Source organism: Sinocyclocheilus grahami, unplaced genomic scaffold (assembly GCF_001515645.1).
Source record: "Sinocyclocheilus grahami isolate Dianchi unplaced genomic scaffold, SAMN03320097.WGS_v1.1 scaffold120.1, whole genome shotgun sequence".
Lineage (NCBI taxonomy): Eukaryota > Metazoa > Chordata > Actinopteri > Cypriniformes > Cyprinidae > Sinocyclocheilus > Sinocyclocheilus grahami.
The window spans coordinates 778,826-797,616 of NW_015505299.1; the positions used below are offsets into that span (position 1 = coordinate 778,826).

The window sequence follows — 18,791 nt, forward strand, 5'->3', positions numbered from 1 at the left end:
CCAGACCAGCAGAAGCTTAACTGTATGTGTCCAGTGCGAGCACTGGACGCATACGTCCACAGAGCTGCGGTGGATAATGGATGCCATTTCTATTTCCTATGAGTCCTCTGATCTCCCTTCGCCTCTTGGGGTCAGGGCTCACTCCACTAGAAGTGTGGCAGCCTCCTAGGCCTTCCTGGCAGGTGTCTCCATGCAGGACATCTGCGACACCGCGGGATGGTCCATGCCCCTGACCTTCGTCAGGTTCTATGACCTAGACATGCGAGCCACTCCTGGCTCTTCTGTTCTCTCGCCCTAGCTGTGCAGTCTTCCACACTAGGCAGAGACTTAGAAGTCTGGCAGCGTTGGCAGTCGCGTTCCCCTAGCGTTTCCGACGCAGCTCAAGTTCCTGAAGAGGAAAGTCTCAGGTTACGTATGTAACCCTAGTTCCTCGAGGGAATGTGACGCTGCGTCTCGGTGCCATACTTCCGGCGTCCCTGCCAGTGCTTGCTTCATTCCTAGAAGCTGACGCTGGTCTCACCGCATGTGCTTTTATAGCTTCCTGGTCATTACGTCACCTGCCGTGACGTCTCGCCCATCTATTGGTCTGATTACACACGAGGTTCAGAGCCGTCACACTGAAGGGCGTTCCCCTAGCGTTTCCGACGTAGCGTCTCGTTCCCTCGAGGAACTAGGGTTACACACGTAACCTGAGACGTTTTTAGAAGAAAAAAAGTAGATTATGAGTCGCATTTTATTATTTCATTCAGAAATAGTCCTAATGCTGACGCAAAATGTTTACAGACATTATAATAAACACTGTAAACATAGCTAGGCTATATTAGTTCCCCTCACTCCAAAACAAAGCCTTTCAATTAACAGTATTTAGAAAAGAACAAGAATTAAAAATATAAGAAGCTATAGCTATATAATTGACAAGCCTAAACGAATTAATGTAGGCTAAAACGAAACTGAAACCAATGTTGGGTCTCTCATTCCACACAAAATCAAATGTTTCCGTATTCGTGATGTATTTGAATGCCAAAATATTATTTATTATGTAGCCTACTTCACTGGCGTTCCAATATCCACGTAAAACAAAATGTTTTGCATAATATCACGGTGGTACGGCGATAACGCTTAACGGCACAGACTTTACTACATATTTAAACAGCATTGTGTTTTTTTCCATATGTTTGACTGACTGTATTTTATTATGATAATGAACAGGCTGCATTGTCAAGGTAGCAAAACTTAACTGTGTGTGCGCATGTAGCGCCGGCGCAATCACTTGAGTTTTTTTCCTTCTAACAGTGGAAGGAACTACTCCTTTTAGTCATAAAGATAATCGGAATTGTAAAAGGTTTGCTTTTATTTGTGTACATTCACAAATACATTAACAAATCTTTGTGCTTTTGTAAATTAAGCCTAAAGAAAAATAGGATGCCGCTTTCTGCCATCTGTTTCCTTTCGCGCAGCCCAAAAATTAACCGAAATTCTGCATACTAGGCTACTTGTTGCAGTTTTTCTTTCGTTTTCTTAATTTATTATTTAAGCAAAAATATATTTCTTGTATAGGCCTATTTATTATTATTATTATTTTATTATTATATTAATATATTATTATTTATATATATATATATATATATATATAGCCTAGCTTTTTTATGTTTTTCTCCGCTCGCAGAAGCGCTGCAGGTGCGTGATGTGAAGACCATGTGAATCCTCATGTTCTGTTGTTTGCTGCTTTTTGCGCATGTAAAACTAATCCCGGGGAAACAAATGTTAGTATTTTTAACGGTTCACAGACACTTATACTTTCTAATTTAATTCAATTCTAATTTAAAATAATCTTGTTAACAGTTAATAATTGGTTAACGAGCGTCGGTTGTCGGTCAGGAAAAATAACCGAAATGAACATCCCTAAGCCCGACCGATATATTGTTTTGCCGTTTTTATCGGCCGATATGAACCTGTCGCAGATATAGCAGTATCGGCAAATATGCCACCGATATGAAATTTTTTTTACAGAACATAAAGCGCAAACAAAATGCTTGTAAATGGTGTAATTACATAGTTTGTCCAGCATAGCACGCTCCATTGTTTGCTTCTGGCGACTTGGATGAAACGCTTTATAGCTAAAGTGTATAGAATACCATTGAAAATTTGATTGGCCATATCTCCGTAAAGGCGCTGCGGATTCGCACCAAATTCGCGGGATCCCTTCAGCTCGAGGAACCCTCTCGAATGCCGAATCGATTGTACGTCTCGAGGCCTCCTTTCGAATGATACCACCCTCGCGTCAATAGCCCCCAGGGTCCGGGAGTTGCGGGCGGTTAAATCCGCTGTCCGGCGCTGACCGATCTGGCGATCCCGGGGGGCTACCAAAGCACGGAGGGTGGTGTGAAGGGATCCCCCGAATTTGGTGGAGAATCCGCCGCAATGCAAAATTGCAATGATCAATGCAAAAAATTGATCAATGCAAAAAATGTGTTTGTTTATATATTCCGTTTATGTATATACTGTATTCTATATATAGTACCAGTCAAAAGTTTGCACACACAAATGGGAAAGTGTGTGTTTATAGTACAGTACCAGTCACAATTTTGACTGGTACTGTACTATAATATACACAAAGAATATCGGTCGATATATCGATATCAGACATTTTTTACTCCCTAATATCGGTATAGGCCCCCAAAAAACCCATATCGGTTGGCTCTATCTATAACACAATGCTTTATATAATATTAATCTGGCAAATAAAAAAAACAACTATGAGTTATATTTAAAATTATTATTATTGTTTGTTTATTTATTTATTTATTTATATATATATTTTTTCAGTTTTAAAAACAGTCTATTGCCATCACCCAGTGCATTAAACAATAATCATCAATTAGTCTTTCAAACGCAAAAAGATGTCATTCATTCTAGTAGCTTTAAATGTGTGGATCACTTGTTACTCTGCGTTTTCAGCTAGAGTTGACCAGCCTTTGCTCTTTGATGCCTGCCATTTTATAATACCTATTGCATCTTCTCCGAATACTCTTATGTCATGCTTTTCTGATTTGCATCTATCCACTTATTTCATAAAACTGTCTACTGAGAACATTACAAATATTGAGATTAGTGGTTAATTGATGATGTCATGATATCTTGGCAAATGGAGTGTAACCATTTGCTTTTGTAGATTTAAGAATCCTGCCGACTCAAATGCTTTGGACTTTTTTCAGGTTATGATATTTCTGAAAAATGTTTTAGCTTGCTCAGAGGTGGAGTGGGCTCTGTGCGCTTCTGTTCATTTGTGCCTCAATCGTGCTTGTTCATCTTTCTGCCCGTAGTCCCAATGCCTCCTGCCTGAGCTTCCTGGTGGAGAAGACACGCCCTACCATAACAAATTCCTTCTGGAACTGCTGGTTCAAATATCACAAGTATATAAGAGTGTTTCCTTTTTTTCTGCTGTACTTTGTATTGGCCAGTTTCTAAGGCAGCAGCACCAGAATGCACTAAAACAAGCTTGCCAAAAAAAATGTAGATCGTAAATATGTTTTGTTTAGTACTGACAAGTAATAATAATAAAAACAGGCCCATCTAATTTAACAGTAACATATGGTACATTACTTTCACACATTTGTGATTGAGAACATTTTTCACATTCACACAATTCACACAAACAGCTATTCAAACCCTTATTTTCTAGCAAATATATTTAGTGTAAAGAAAAAATAAATAAATCAATAATCTAATAAATAGACACACAGAAGACGTCTCACATTCAAGTCGGTTACACGACTCATGTTCAACAGTACACAAAATGTTCAGTTAAATTATTGCAGTATTCAAAACCAGATTCTCACATTCAACAGAGTTGCATGACTCATTCAATATTGCACATAATGATCAGTTAAGTTATTGCATTATATAAAACAGATATGGCTTGGCATGTAAACTATTAATCTTACATTCAACAGAGATGAATACTTCATGTCTACAACACACATGATGTTTCACAGTCACCGCTGATGAAAAGAGGCTGAATGTCTGTTTTCTTCCTTTTGAAGTCTATTATTAGCTCCTTGGTCTTGGTGGTGTTCAAGATCAATTTGTTTTTTGTACACCACACAGACAACTGCTCCACCTCATCCCGGTAGGTGGACGCGTCCCCCCCAGAGATGAGCCCCACCACGGTGGTATCATCAGCAAACTTAATTATAGTGTTACTGGCATGGACAGGGGTGCAATCATGTGTGTAGAGGGTGTACAGTAGGGGGCTCAGCACACAGCCCTGAGGAGAGCCGGTGCTGAGGCTGAGAGCTGAGGAAGTGCGAGAGGCTAAGCTTACCCTCTGTGAGCGATCAGTAAGGAAGACCATGATCCAAAGACAAACGGAGTGAGATATTCCCAGATCTGACAGTTTAGACACTAGCATGTTGGGGAGGATGGTGTTAAACGCTGAGCTAAATTCTACAAATAACAGCCAAGCATAGTTAACCTGCAGCTCCAGATGGGACAGAGCAGTGTGGAGGGCTGTTGCTATGGCGTCCTCTGTGGACCTATTGACTCTATAGGCAAACTGGTATGGGTCAAACCCGGGTGGGAGATGTAAGATGATGCGAGTTTGAACCAGTTTTTCGAAGCACTTCATAATAAGAGGTGTCAGTGCTATTGGGTGATAATCGTTCAGGCTACTGATGACAGTCTTTTTTTGAAGTGGGACTATTGGAGCAGACTTCAGGCAGAGTGGTACAGCGGCCTGGGACAGGGATTGGTTAAGGATCATAGTAAAGACCCCAGCCAGCTGATCTGCGCATTCCCTCAGCAGCCATCCAGGGATGCCATCGGGTCCCGTAGCTTTTCTCAGGTTCACTTCCCTCAATGTGCGTCTCATCTCGTGCTCCTGCACTGTGAGGATATGGCTGCTGTGTGTTAATGGATGTAGTGTGGTTTCCTCCGGTGACACCACCTCAAAGCGGGCGAAGAAGTGGTTCAGCTTCTCTGCCAGCGACGCATCACCACCATCAGCCAAGAGGTTGCTGGGTTTGTAGTTGGTAATATACTGTACCCCTTTCCACACCTCCCTATAGTTGTTGTTCTGGAAGCAATCATCGATCTTCCTCCTGTGTTCAGCCTTAGCTACTCTGATTCCTCTCTTCAGTTTGGCTCTGGCCGCACTATACAGCTCTTCATCACCAGCCCTGAACACAGCGTTCCTCTCCATGAGCAGGCACTGCACTTCTTTGGTCATCCAAGGCTTCTTGTTAGGATAAACCCGGATGCGTTTTTCCACTGTAGCAGAGTCCATGCAGTACCTAATGTAGGCGAGGAAAGCTGTTGTATACTGCTCCAAATCCTGATGTTTGAAAACATCCCAGTTTGTTAACTCGAAACAGTCCTGCAGCTCAAGAGAGGCACCTTCAGGCCAAGTTCTGACAGTTCTGAATGTGGTAGAAACACTTTCTTAGGGGGGTGTAAGCTGGAATTAAAAGCAGGGACATGTGGTCTGACTGGCCCAGATGTGGTCATTGCTTAACCCTGAAGCCCCATTGAACTGTCCATTTAAAGGAAAATGAACAATCAGTAATAAAACAAGAAAAAATAAACACATTACAAGCAATAGAGCAAAGTAAACAATGCTTTCAGGTTTTTCAGGTGGGTCTAACAGTTAGGGGTGGGCGATATGAGCTCAAATTTATATCACGATATTTTACACTGTTCAGGCGATATCTACATTATATTGCAATGTGAGAAAGAAAAAAATTACAGGCAAAATATTTTATATTTATATATTTTACCTTATATAACTAGAAAAAAGTGAGGGATTGAACATAGACCTGAAAAGTCTTTTTTTTTTATTGTGCCATTGCAAAAAGTGCAAACTTGCAACATGAGGTAGGCCTGTATGAATTAAATTAAATATTGTGTGTTTGAGTAGGCCAGTGGTTCCCAAACTTTTTCTGCCGGGCCCCCCTTTTGTAGAGAAAAATATTTTCAATTTTTTTTTTTTTTGGAAAGTCTCTTATGCTCACTAAGGGTACATTTATTTATTAAAAATACAGTAAACACTGTAATATTGTGAAATATGGTCAATTTAAATGATCAATTTGAATGTTTTAACATAGGCTATTGTATTCCTGTGATGCAAAGCTGAATTTTCAGCATCATAACTCCAGTCTTCAGTGTCACATCATCCTTCAGAAATCATTCTAATATGCTTTGCTGCTCAGTCACCATTTCTGATTATTATCAATGTTGCAAACATTTGTGCTGCCTAATATTTTTGAGGAACCTATTTTTACACGATTCTCTTATGAATATTTGAAATTGTTCTTTGTGTCAGAGCGCTGAAGTTTGTCAGAAATAGAATGGATTTGTCGCGTCGCATCCACAGCAGAAAACATCACTGGGTTCTATTTGCTTTTGACACATCGCGCCACTCGTGTATAGTGTGGACACGTTATTTTGGTATTTGTGAATCTTAAGTATATTCATAGTCTGCTTTAAGTTTACCTGGCACTGGAAGTCCTTTCACAAACTTGTAACTTTTATGCTTAGAGCAGAACCACACATCGTTCATTTATATTTCTACATGGCTGCCTGCAATACAACTCTGATTCTTCAATCGCGCCATCTAGTGGTCTGTTATTGGTGCAACCACGACTGCTACAACTGATAACGGAGCACTCAAGCGGGTACTGCGAGTCATGTTGAGGTAATTAAAATCTGTCAAATTAATATTTTGCATTCAACTATTTACTTATCAGGCAAGTGGCCGCATGATAAGCAGGACAATTATGTAGTGTAGTCTTTATCGCCCTGCAGAGGTTTCTTTTGCAAAATAATCTGCTGACTGTACACGATCCCTCAGCCTTGCCACACCCCTCAGTTTGGGAACCACTGGAGTAGGCGGTTTGTGCTCTGTTAATTTGGTCTGTTACGATGCTCTGTGTTTGATTACTAATGCCTGTGTAGTACGGCGTTGTTCAACTATTTACTTATCAGGCAAGTGGCCGCATGATAAGCAGGACAATTATGTAGTGTAGTCTTTATCACCCTGCAGAGGTTTCTTTTGCAAAATAATCTGCTGACTGTACACGATCCCTCAGCCTTGCCGCACCCCTCAGTTTGGGAACCACTGGAGTAGGCGGTTTGTGCTCTGTTAATTTGGTCTGTTACGATGCTCTGTGTTTGATTACTAATGCCTGTGTAGTACGGCGTTGCACACAGAGGACCAAAACTTTCAGCCTCGACTCTTTATCGTCATTTGTGTTAAAAATGGCTAGTTTTGAACCGCACACTCAAATGCTCACGAAGAAGAGCACTTGCGCGTTCGGCCAAAGAATGTAAGTGGTTAAATGTACTTGCACTTCGGCTTTTATGCTTTGATGTGAGATTAACGTAAACACAGCCCACTGTGAACATCCTTGTAATTCGCTTCAACCAAACTTTATGAATGATTATTTTAGGTTCAAGTGGTGCGTGTGTAAGGAACTGGAAGCAAGCAGAATACGGCTATTTCTAAAGCAGGCAGCGCCATCTGCTGCTAAAAACTAAGCTCAGAATCGATTCAAGAGAGAATCGTGATGCCTTTGGAAAATCTAAGAATCGATGCAGAATCATTTCTCGATTTGCGATGCATCGATTTATTTTCCCAGCCCTATTGTCAAGTGCAGGGAGAGATTTTCTTTTTGTCTTGTGTTGTTTGATTAGTATTAATGACAGCTGGTAAATTAGGCTGCTGTCACTTTAAGACCTAATGCACAGATCTAATATACTAATGCACTTCTGATTTCTTTCTTGACTATTTACATTTAGACATAACCGAGTGTATTTTCACATAATTTGTTTGCATTTGTCCGTTCAAGCGCAAAAACACGTGAAAGAGAACTCAACTCAATGTTAGAATTATCGAATGGTGTTCTTTTTCTCGTCGTCTTGCGCTTGATTGGTTTAAATCGCTTGAATGTTTAAATTGGCAAGACTTGTGCCTATGATAAACTTTCATGACAATGGTTCAGTCAGCTGTTCCGAGTGTCTTTCACGCTGGCTCCAGGTCATCGGCCAGTCCTTATAGTCGAGCCCTGAGGTTAACGTGAGCAGCATTATTTGTTCATTAGGTTTGAAGGACCGTGCTGCCCATGTAGTTTGTTTCGGCTCAGCTCACAGAGATGTAGTGTCGGGGGACAGATATGTTCAGAAGGTTTTGCATGAAATGACCAGAGCTGTTGATTTTGTTTCTGATTGCGGATTGAGTTCCGCTTGCTACATGCTCAATTTGTAAGCGTTTGAGGCTGGGGGCTGTGAATGGCTTCGATTCTCACTCACTTAGAGTGTATTTTTAACCTGTTGCAGACGTTTAAGATGTTCCAGGCCCATCGGGGGTCCTGCTTCAGTGTTTTAATTACCCGCTCCAAATCTCATCAAGAACTTCCTCTTTAATGCTGTCGCTGTGTTGATGGAGTCAGGCGGTCATTTGAGCGTTGAGCAGCTGAAATCTGGTTCTGTGCATGTGCTGCGGCCCACAATGGAGTCAGAGCAGGTCACAAACCAGATAAAACACTTAATTAAGCTTTAACAGGATAAGCTGCCCAAACACTCCTGATTCATTCATTTGATTTTCTCAAAGCTGCATCCCACGTGAGCCGCCTGACTCGCTTTCTCATTGAAATGTTTTCTCAGATGGGTTGTCTCAGTTTTAGCTCATTTGAATTTTGAATGGAAACATAATAGACAGGGTTTATAGTCATCAGGAAGTACAGGAACATTTTTAGAGGAAAACTTAATTATGCATCTTTATTATGCATGCACTGTGTATAACTATTTATTTTGAGAAAGTTCGGAGACTGTGGGATTTCCACTGCACAATTTACAATAAATGACTCAAACACAATATTTAGATTTACAGGCAAATTTTTAATCAAGGACCAAGATGTGCTGGAAAAAAATTACACTGTGCATCTTGGTTTGATGGTATTGGATGTCCCTTTAAAATGCTTGTGGGATGTGATTGGCCCTCTTGCACTGTGATGTATGTAGCCTACATTTGGCCATCTGCTGTGTTTGAAGGGTAAACCATAATAGCACAGATTTGGTGGTTAATGGAGGAGCTGGCCAAGAGGAAACAAACCCCATGAAACATTTCTCACTTCTGTTCAGGTGTCCCGCCATGAGAGACAAATCTCCCAGATAGAACAGCTCAACCAGATGCCTCTGTACCCCACTGAGAAGATCATCTGGGACCAGAACATCGTTCCCACTGAGTACTACTCTGGAGAAGGTGGGCATCAGCGCATACGAGTTCACCATATAATCATCATACTATTGTGTCTCATACCTATGCATTAAGGAAATTAGAGGAATAGTTCAACAAAAAATAGATGTACTCTTTTACTCTTTCCTAACCTGTATTACTGTATTTCTTCATTTTGAAGAATGATCAGCTCTTTTCCGTACAACAACAGTTCATAGTGACCAAGTATTTCAAGTTCCATAAAGCACAAATTATGTATAAAAATGTCATAACTTGGCCCACATGACTCATGTATTATTTATGAGGATTTTGTGTGTGTGTGTGTGTATGTATGTGAGGAACATGCACATATTTCTGTCATTATTTACTGATAATCTTCCCTTCCAAAGAAGCTTTGAAAAATGCCAAAAAATAATCATTTGTGTTAAAAATGGCTAGTTTTTAACCGCACACTCAAATGCTCACGAAGAAGAGCACTTGCGCGTTCGGCCAAAGAATGTAAGTGGTTAAATGTACTTGCACTTCGGCTTTTATGCTTTGATGTGAGATTAACGTAAACACAGCCCACTGTGAACATCCTTGTAATTCGCTTCAACCAAACTTTATGAATGATTATTTTAGGTTCAAGTGGTGCGTGTGTAAGGAACTGGAAGCAAGCAGAATACGGCTATTTCTAAAGCAGGCAGCGCCATCTGCTGCTAAAAACTAAGCTCAGAATCGATTCAAGAGAGAATCGTGATGCCTTTGGAAAATCTAAGAATCGATGCAGAATCATTTCTCGATTTGCGATGCATCGATTTATTTTCCCAGCCCTATTGTCAAGTGCAGGGAGAGATTTTCTTTTTGTCTTGTGTTGTTTGATTAGTATTAATGACAGCTGGTAAATTAGGCTGCTGTCACTTTAAGACCTAATGCACAGATCTAATATACTAATGCACTTCTGATTTCTTTCTTGACTATTTACATTTAGACATAACCGAGTGTATTTTCACATAATTTGTTTGCATTTGTCCGTTCAAGCGCAAAAACACGTGAAAGAGAACTCAACTCAATGTTAGAATTATCGAATGGTGTTCTTTTTCTCGTCGTCTTGCGCTTGATTGGTTTAAATCGCTTGAATGTTTAAATTGGCAAGACTTGTGCCTATGATAAACTTTCATGACAATGGTTCAGTCAGCTGTTCCGAGTGTCTTTCACGCTGGCTCCAGGTCATCGGCCAGTCCTTATAGTCGAGCCCTGAGGTTAACGTGAGCAGCATTATTTGTTCATTAGGTTTGAAGGACCGTGCTGCCCATGTAGTTTGTTTCGGCTCAGCTCACAGAGATGTAGTGTCGGGGGACAGATATGTTCAGAAGGTTTTGCATGAAATGACCAGAGCTGTTGATTTTGTTTCTGATTGCGGATTGAGTTCCGCTTGCTACATGCTCAATTTGTAAGCGTTTGAGGCTGGGGGCTGTGAATGGCTTCGATTCTCACTCACTTAGAGTGTATTTTTAACCTGTTGCAGACGTTTAAGATGTTCCAGGCCCATCGGGGGTCCTGCTTCAGTGTTTTAATTACCCGCTCCAAATCTCATCAAGAACTTCCTCTTTAATGCTGTCGCTGTGTTGATGGAGTCAGGCGGTCATTTGAGCGTTGAGCAGCTGAAATCTGGTTCTGTGCATGTGCTGCGGCCCACAATGGAGTCAGAGCAGGTCACAAACCAGATAAAACACTTAATTAAGCTTTAACAGGATAAGCTGCCCAAACACTCCTGATTCATTCATTTGATTTTCTCAAAGCTGCGTCCCACGTGAGCCGCCTGACTCGCTTTCTCATTGAAATGTTTTCTCAGATGGGTTGTCTCAGTTTTAGCTCATTTGAATTTTGAATGGAAACATAATAGACAGGGTTTATAGTCATCAGGAAGTACAGGAACATTTTTAGAGGAAAACTTAATTATGCATCTTTATTATGCATGCACTGTGTATAACTATTTATTTTGAGAAAGTTCGGAGACTGTGGGATTTCCACTGCACAATTTACAATAAATGACTCAAACACAATATTTAGATTTACAGGCAAATTTTTAATCAAGGACCAAGATGTGCTGGAAAAAAATTACACTGTGCATCTTGGTTTGATGGTACTGGATGTCCCTTTAAAATGCTTGTGGGATGTGATTGGCCCTCTTGCACTGTGATGTATGTAGCCTACATTTGGCCATCTGCTGTGTTTGAAGGGTAAACCATAATAGCACAGATTCGGTGGTTAATGGAGGAGCTGGCCAAGAGGAAACAAACCCCATGAAACATTTCTCACTTCTGTTCAGGTGTCCCGCCATGAGAGACAAATCTCCCAGATAGAACAGCTCAACCAGATGCCTCTGTACCCCACTGAGAAGATCATCTGGGACCAGAACATCGTTCCCACTGAGTACTACTCTGGAGAAGGTGGGCATCAGCGCATACGAGTTCATCATATAATCATCATACTATTGTGTCTCATACCTATGCATTAATGAAATTAGAGGAATAGTTCAACAAAAAATAGATGTACTCTTTTACTCTTTCCTAACCTGTATTACTGTATTTCTTCATTTTGAAGAATGATCAGCTCTTTTCCGTACAACAACAGTTCATAGTGACCAAGTATTTCAAGTTCCATAAAGCACAAATTATGTATAAAAATGTCATAACTTGGCCCACATGACTCATGTATTATTTATGAGGATTTTGTGTGTGTGTGTGTGTATGTATGTGAGGAACATGCACATATTTCTGTCATTATTTACTGATAATCTTCCCTTCCAAAGAAGCTTTGAAAAATGCCAAAAAATAATAAAAAAAAAATCTGGTGAATGTCATTAATGCAAAACGCCACGTGGTGCCTTGATTGTGTCTGTTTATGCAAAATTGTAAAAAGCTGCGTGAAGATTCTTCAAAAATTCTTCTCTGTTCTACAGAAGGAAAAAAATGGTTGAGTAAATGATGAGTAAATAAAGACCGAATTTTCCTGTAGGTAATACAATTTTAATGGTGATGCACCAAAATGCCAACAACAGGAAATAGTTTGAAACCGTTTTGGATGGCTGAAATTATATTCAACATCGAATTTGAGTAGAAGCATAATTAAAAGGTTTAACTTAATTATTTTTAAATATGTACAACTTTTATATATATATACAAAGATTTGTGTTTTAGTGTTGATTATGAAATCAATTTGATTTAATAATATCTAATATTAATATAGATAATATTAAATAAATTTTAGTTTTTGGCTAAATGAAACTTGAATTTCTTACCAAACCACTGACCACTAAATTCATTTCAGTGCATCACTACATTTTAAGTTTTAAGCAGTGCGAGTGTAAAAAACGTAACCTAAAATTCAGTAAAACAGTCTAAAACTCTTTTTGTTGTTGTTGTTGTTTGTGAATCTGCAGGTTGTTTAGCTCTCCCCAAGCTGAACCTGCAGTTTCTGACCCTGCATGACTATCTTTTGAGAAACTTCAACCTCTTCCGCCTGGAGTCCACCTATGAAATCCAGCAGGATATCGAGGACGTCGTGTTAGGATGAAGCCATGGTTTGCTCTCATTCTAAAACATTTTCAGCATCTTAACAAAAGATTTTGGTTTTCATATTGATTTTCCTCTAAAGGCCATTTCCCATGACTTGCATCAGGACTTTTAGGAGGTGTTTTGGTAGCAAGAATGTAGAAAATGTGGCCAAAATAGTGAAAGCAGATCAAATAAAAAGTCATCGCAGTTACTTTGATAATCATTGCCATCACAAAAAGAAAAATGCCCCTGTCGTGATAGTTGAGATAGAACTCAATTTGTTGTCATTTTGGAGCTTGATAACCCCTGGACTTCATTGGCAAAGAAGAGCGTGAGCGTCCTGGTTTATGATCTGCTGTGTTTGTGTGCTTGTGTCCCGCAGGCAGTCGGAGTACGGAGGAGTGGTGTTTGGAGGATGTGCTAGAATGGCCCAGACCATAGTGTCGTTTTCTATTGTGGAGGTGGCCAAGCCAAACATCGGAGAGAACTGGCCTGCGTCACCATAACCTCAACATCCGGGATAACATCAAAACCGAGTGGGAGGGTAAAGATGACTCCGCAAGCACTAGCAACACATCTAAAAACTACTCACTACACATGAAAACATCAAGCAATCCCAGAGTTATCAACAACGAAAAGATTGTTAAAATAAAATATTAAAAAAATTAATCTGGTTGCCAAGGCAACATTTCTCATTTTCATTTAAAGTGCTAAAATAACTAAAACTAAAAACAATGTAAGAAATCTATTAAAAATGACAAAAATACACAACAAAATTGCTAAAAATTTTACTATAATTAAAATGAAAAGAGAAAATATCAAACTTAATTCAAAATATTAACAAAATCTATAATAGTTTATTAGTGACACTAAAATAACACTTGCTCAAGCCTTTTGACGGTGAGTTTTAAATGATCAAATATCAGCATGATAAATTAATTCTGTTCTACTAAATCCCACCCTCAGACATAAAGCCCTTAAACAGCCAATACATATTAGAGAAATGGCACGCAGAATGGCTAGAATGTCAAAATAACAAACGATTTGAAATAAATCCTGTTGCTTTTATTGAAGGTTGAAGAAGCTGCAAAATGTCAATGTTGTAGCACCAACTTCTGCCTGATTTTTATTATGACAAAATTATTTTTTATCAGAACAAACTTTTAAGGGCTTATTTGTGACCCTGGAGCACAAAAGCAGTGTTGAGTCACTGGGGTATATTTGTAGCAATAGCCAACAATACATTGTATGGGTCACAATTATACATTTCTCTTTTATGACAAAAATCATTTTTGGATCAATCAAATTTCCTACCATAAATAAATTAAAACTTGATTTTTGATTAGTAATATGCATTGCTAAGAACTTCATTTGGTCAACTTTAAAGGCGATATTCTCAATATTCACTCAGATTCCAGATTTTCAAATAGTTGTATCTCGACCAAATATTGTCCTATCCTAACAAACCACACATCAATGGAAAGCTTATTTATTCATTGCTTTCAGATGGTTTCAAATTCAAAAAAAATTTACACTTAAGACTGGTTTTGTGGTCCAGGGTCACATTTGGTAAGATTGACCTTGAAAAACCTGAACTTTTTTTTTTATCAGTACATTTTAAAGAATCTTTTGTGGAATATGTACAAAAATATTATAAAATGTTTTTTTATTGTATTGTATTTGTTAATATTGTTGAATGTCTAGTCTGTATCTGCCATGTAATAGCCAGTGAAGCCGATATGGCAGTAAATAGAAATACGACAACAGCTCAGATCGTCATTGTTCTTACAGCGCTGCGCAAGCACGACGTTTGCTTTCTGATCACGGTGCGGCCCAACCTGCTCTACGGCACGCGCTTTGACTGCCAGCAGCCATTTGTGGATCAGGCCAGGCTGGTGTACGTGAGAGGCTGTGAGGTGCAGGGCATGCTGGATGATAAGGGCTGCATCATAGAGGAAGCTAAGACGGTTTACCGAGTTCACTGAACCGTATGATGAACAGATAGCATACAGACTAGACTCTCAGTGCTTTCTAAGCACAAGTCATAAGCATAAATTTTGATTAATTAAACGATTATGGTAACAGTTCATTTTAAGGACCAATTGTCACTATTAACTAGTTGCTTATTATCATGTAATATTAGTAATGATAGTAATATTATTGTTACGGGGCGAACGAGACATGAGACTTGCGGATCCATTTGCAAAGCTTTAATAGGAGACAGAGACGTGGTCATAAAACAGGCATGGGTCAGACAATGTCAAACAGGTATATTGAGGGCAAGACAGAAGAGTAATCCAAAACGGGCGTGGTCGATAAGCGGCTAACAATATCCAGAGGGCTTGACATGAGGGGTAATCCAATAACACGAGCTAGAGTCCAGGCGAGGTGCAAACACAGTCCAAAACGGCAGGCAAAGGGTTAACTTAAGATAAACAGGCAAAAATCAGGTACCAGGAAATCAGAAAACACGGCGAGACTAGACTAAGACTAGAACTAGGAACTTGAAACTAACACAGGGGAAAAGGCTCCGTAAAGTAGCTATCACACGATGAGCGATAAACGCTAAACAATATTCGGCAGTGTGAAAGGGATCTGAGTGAGTGTTATATAGTGAATGTGTGATTGGTTACAGCTGTGTGCAATCAGTGCAATGGATGATGGGATATGTAGTCCGGGATGGTATGCAACAGTTTGTGTAGTGCGAGAGTCAATGTAATGGAAGAGTGACCTCTGGACCTCTGGTAATAGAAGTCCATGGACAGGATTTGTGACAATTATATTACTAGCATATTGGCTGTTTATTATTACTTATATACTTATAAAGAATGTCTTATTCTGCATGACCATATTTTAGATCCCTTAACCCTATACCCCATACCTAAATGTAACAACTGCCTTACTAACTATTAATAAGCAGCAAATTAGGAGTTTATTGAGGGAAAAGTCTTAATTAAAAGGGGTCATAGGATTCTACATGCACTTTTACAAGTTGTTTGTAACTGAAATGTGTGTTGGCAGTGTGTGTACACAACCACCCTATAATGATAAAAATCCACCCAGTGTTTTTTTTAATCTACTAAAATCTTTACCCCTTTCTCAAATCGAGCCGATCTCAGATGCCTGTCTGTGTGACATCACAAAAACAGGCCCCTCCCACGATAGTTTGATTGACAGTAGCGTTTCAGCACAGACTGGACTTACCGTATTGGGTCTTACATGAGCTCCGCCCTGAGTGAGCCGTCAAATAACTCCATAGCGATTGAGGTGTTCTGTTGTTGGATGTAATAATGAACATAGCAGTCGTCATTTACTCCCAACATCTGAAGATGCAGTGGATTAGTTTTGTTTGTGAAGGGAATTCTCCCCCTATCTACCTAAATGTGTCTGTTCGCGCTAATCATTCGTGATCCAGCTTCACCTACAGAAGAAGTGAGTATAAGTTTTTTTTAATGAATTTTTGCAAATCGCCTTTCCTAATAATGTGCTAATTAGCAAGTTTCATGATGAATGTAGCTAAAGTAAACAGTCTCTCTGAGAGCAGCTCGGAAGAGAGGGGCGGGGTCAGCAGAGCTCATTAACATTTAAAGGAAAGTGCTACAAAACGGCTTGCTCTGAAAAGAGCTGTTTTTGACAGGGTAAAAAAAGGTGTTTTTTACACTACCATTGAGAAATATTAGCCAAACTATGTTACAGACTTTTCATTAAAGGGATACTCCACCCCAAAATAAAAATGTTGTCATTAATCACTTACCCCCATGTCGTTCCAAAGCCGTAAAAGCTTCGTTCATCTACGCAAGCAGCGTACGCTCTTCTGTGTCAGCCGCGACACAAGGATACGTTTTCTACATGTATTTACGCTTCGATTTGAAAGAAAACGGCGCATCCGTGCAGGGCGGCTGACACAGAATAGCGTACGCTGCTTGCATTCAGTGGATATTCTCCAAAATGGCGCTACGGTGATGCGGAGAGGAGAAGAATTGTTGAATAAAGTTGTCATTTTTGTTTTCTTCACGTACAAAGTATTCTTGTCGCTCCATGACGTTACGGTTGAACCACTGATGGCAGATGGACTTTTCTGATGATGTCTTTCATACTTTTCTGGACCTTGACAGTGTAATTTACTTGGCAGTCAATGGGGGACAGTCACAAGCCTCCTGGTTTTCATACAAAATATCTTAAATTGTGTTTCCGAAGACGAACTAAGCTTTTAGAGGTTTGGAACGACATGGGGGTAAGTAATTAAATAATCATATCAACTTGTGGAAAATGGGCATCTGATGACCCCTTTAATAGTGAATGTGTTATTCCTATTCTAAAGTGTAACCACGATTATTAAACTTTATTTTCGGTTTCAGTTTCCGGCTAAATGAAAACTTGAATTTCAATAGCAGTGTTTTGGTCATTTCGGCTGTCTGTGAATCTGAGCTGAGGTTCACAAGTCTGCTTTCATTTGTTTTGCTCTTATCTCTGCTGTAGATTTATATCAGCACCTCGGGGGATCCGTACGGACCATTAGCTCAGATCACAGATTAGTCAAACATTAAGTGTGGATTGTGACTAGGCTGTTTGTCCAGTAAAGCGCTCTTAATGAGTTCTGGCCATTAAATCCCCAGCCGCTGATCCTCTCTGTCTGTTTGTCTGTCTTTCTGTCTGTCTGTTTGTCTGTCTGTCTCTCTCTCTCGGTCTGTCTCTTTGTCTGTCTTTCTGTCTGTCTCTGTCTCTCTCTCTCTGTCAATTTGATTAAATAATTTTGATTAATTAAACGATTATGGTAACAGTTCATTTTAAGGACCAATTGTCACTATTAACTAGTTGCTTATTATCATGTAATATTAGTAATGATAGTAATATTATTGTTACGGGGCGAACGAGACATGAGACTTGCGGATCCATTTGCAAAGCTTTAATAGGAGACAGAGACGTGGTCATAAAACAGGCATGGGTCAGACAATGTCAAACAGGTATATTGAGGGCAAGACAGAAGAGTAATCCAAAACGGGCGTGGTCGATAAGCGGCTAACAATATCCAGAGGGCTTGACATGAGGGGTAATCCAATAACACGAGCTAGAGTCCAGGCGAGGTGCAAACACAGTCCAAAACGGCAGGCAAAGGGTTAACTTAAGATAAACAGGCAAAAATCAGGTACCAGGAAATCAGAAAACACGGCGAGACTAGACTAAGACTAGAACTAGGAACTTGAAACTAACACAGGGGAAAAGGCTCCGTAAAGTAGCTATCACACGATGAGCGATAAACCCTAAACAATATTCGGCAGTGTGAAAGGGATCTGAGTGAGTGTTATATAGTGAATGTGTGATTGGTTACAGCTGTGTGCAATCAGTGCAATGGATGATGGGATATGTAGTCCGGGATGGTATGCAACAGTTTGTGTAGTGCGAGAGTCAATGTAATGGAAGAGTGACCTCTGGTGGTGATTGAATAGAAGTCCATGGACAGGATTTGTGACAATTATATTACTAGCATATTGGCTGTTTATTATTACTTATAAAGCACATATTAATGTCTTATTCTGCATGACCATATTTTAGATCCCTTAACCCTATACCCCATACCTAAATGTAACAACTGCCTTACTAACTATTAATAAGCAGCAAATTAGGAGTTTATTGAGGGAAAAGTCTTAATTAAAAGGGGTCATAGGATTCTACATGCACTTTTACAAGTTGTTTGTAACTGAAATGTGTGTTGGCAGTGTGTGTACACAACCACCCGATAATGATAAAAATCCACCCAGTGTTTTTTTTAAAAATCTGGTTAAATGTTTTCCCCTTTCTCAAATATCTCAGATGCCTGTCTGTGTGACATCACAAAAACAGGCCCCTCCCCCGATAGTTTGATTGACAGTAGCGTTTCAGCACAGACTGGACTTACCGTATTGGGTCTTACATGAGCTCCGCCCTGAGTGAGCCGTCAAATAACTCCATAGCGATTGAGGTGTTCTGTTGTTGGATGTACATAGCAGTCGTCATTTACTCCCAACATCTGAAGATGCAGTGGA

The 18,791-nt window shown here is 39.7% G+C and overlaps 2 protein-coding genes and 1 pseudogene across 2 annotated transcripts in view; all 3 read left to right on the plus strand.

Moving 5' to 3' along the window:
• Nucleotides 1-8,149, plus strand: part of LOC107589761 (golgin subfamily A member 3-like) — an 18,219-nt gene extending 10,070 nt beyond the window's left edge. The window contains exon 2 of the mRNA XM_016278283.1: nucleotides 8,139-8,149. The gene's annotated coding sequence lies outside the window, so the exon portion shown is untranslated. The remainder of the gene's footprint in view (nucleotides 1-8,138) is intronic.
• Nucleotides 1-9,333, plus strand: part of LOC107589780 (intron-binding protein aquarius-like) — a 13,220-nt gene extending 3,887 nt beyond the window's left edge. The window contains exons 4-6 of the mRNA XM_016278310.1: nucleotides 3,324-3,413; nucleotides 9,136-9,256; nucleotides 9,326-9,333. Of these exons, the coding sequence (XP_016133796.1) occupies nucleotides 3,324-3,413; nucleotides 9,136-9,256; nucleotides 9,326-9,333 (219 nt within the window). The remainder of the gene's footprint in view (nucleotides 1-3,323; nucleotides 3,414-9,135; nucleotides 9,257-9,325) is intronic.
• Nucleotides 9,334-11,533: 2,200 nt separating this feature from the next.
• LOC107589781 (intron-binding protein aquarius-like) overlaps nucleotides 11,534-18,791 on the plus strand; it is a 30,224-nt pseudogene continuing 22,966 nt past the window's right edge.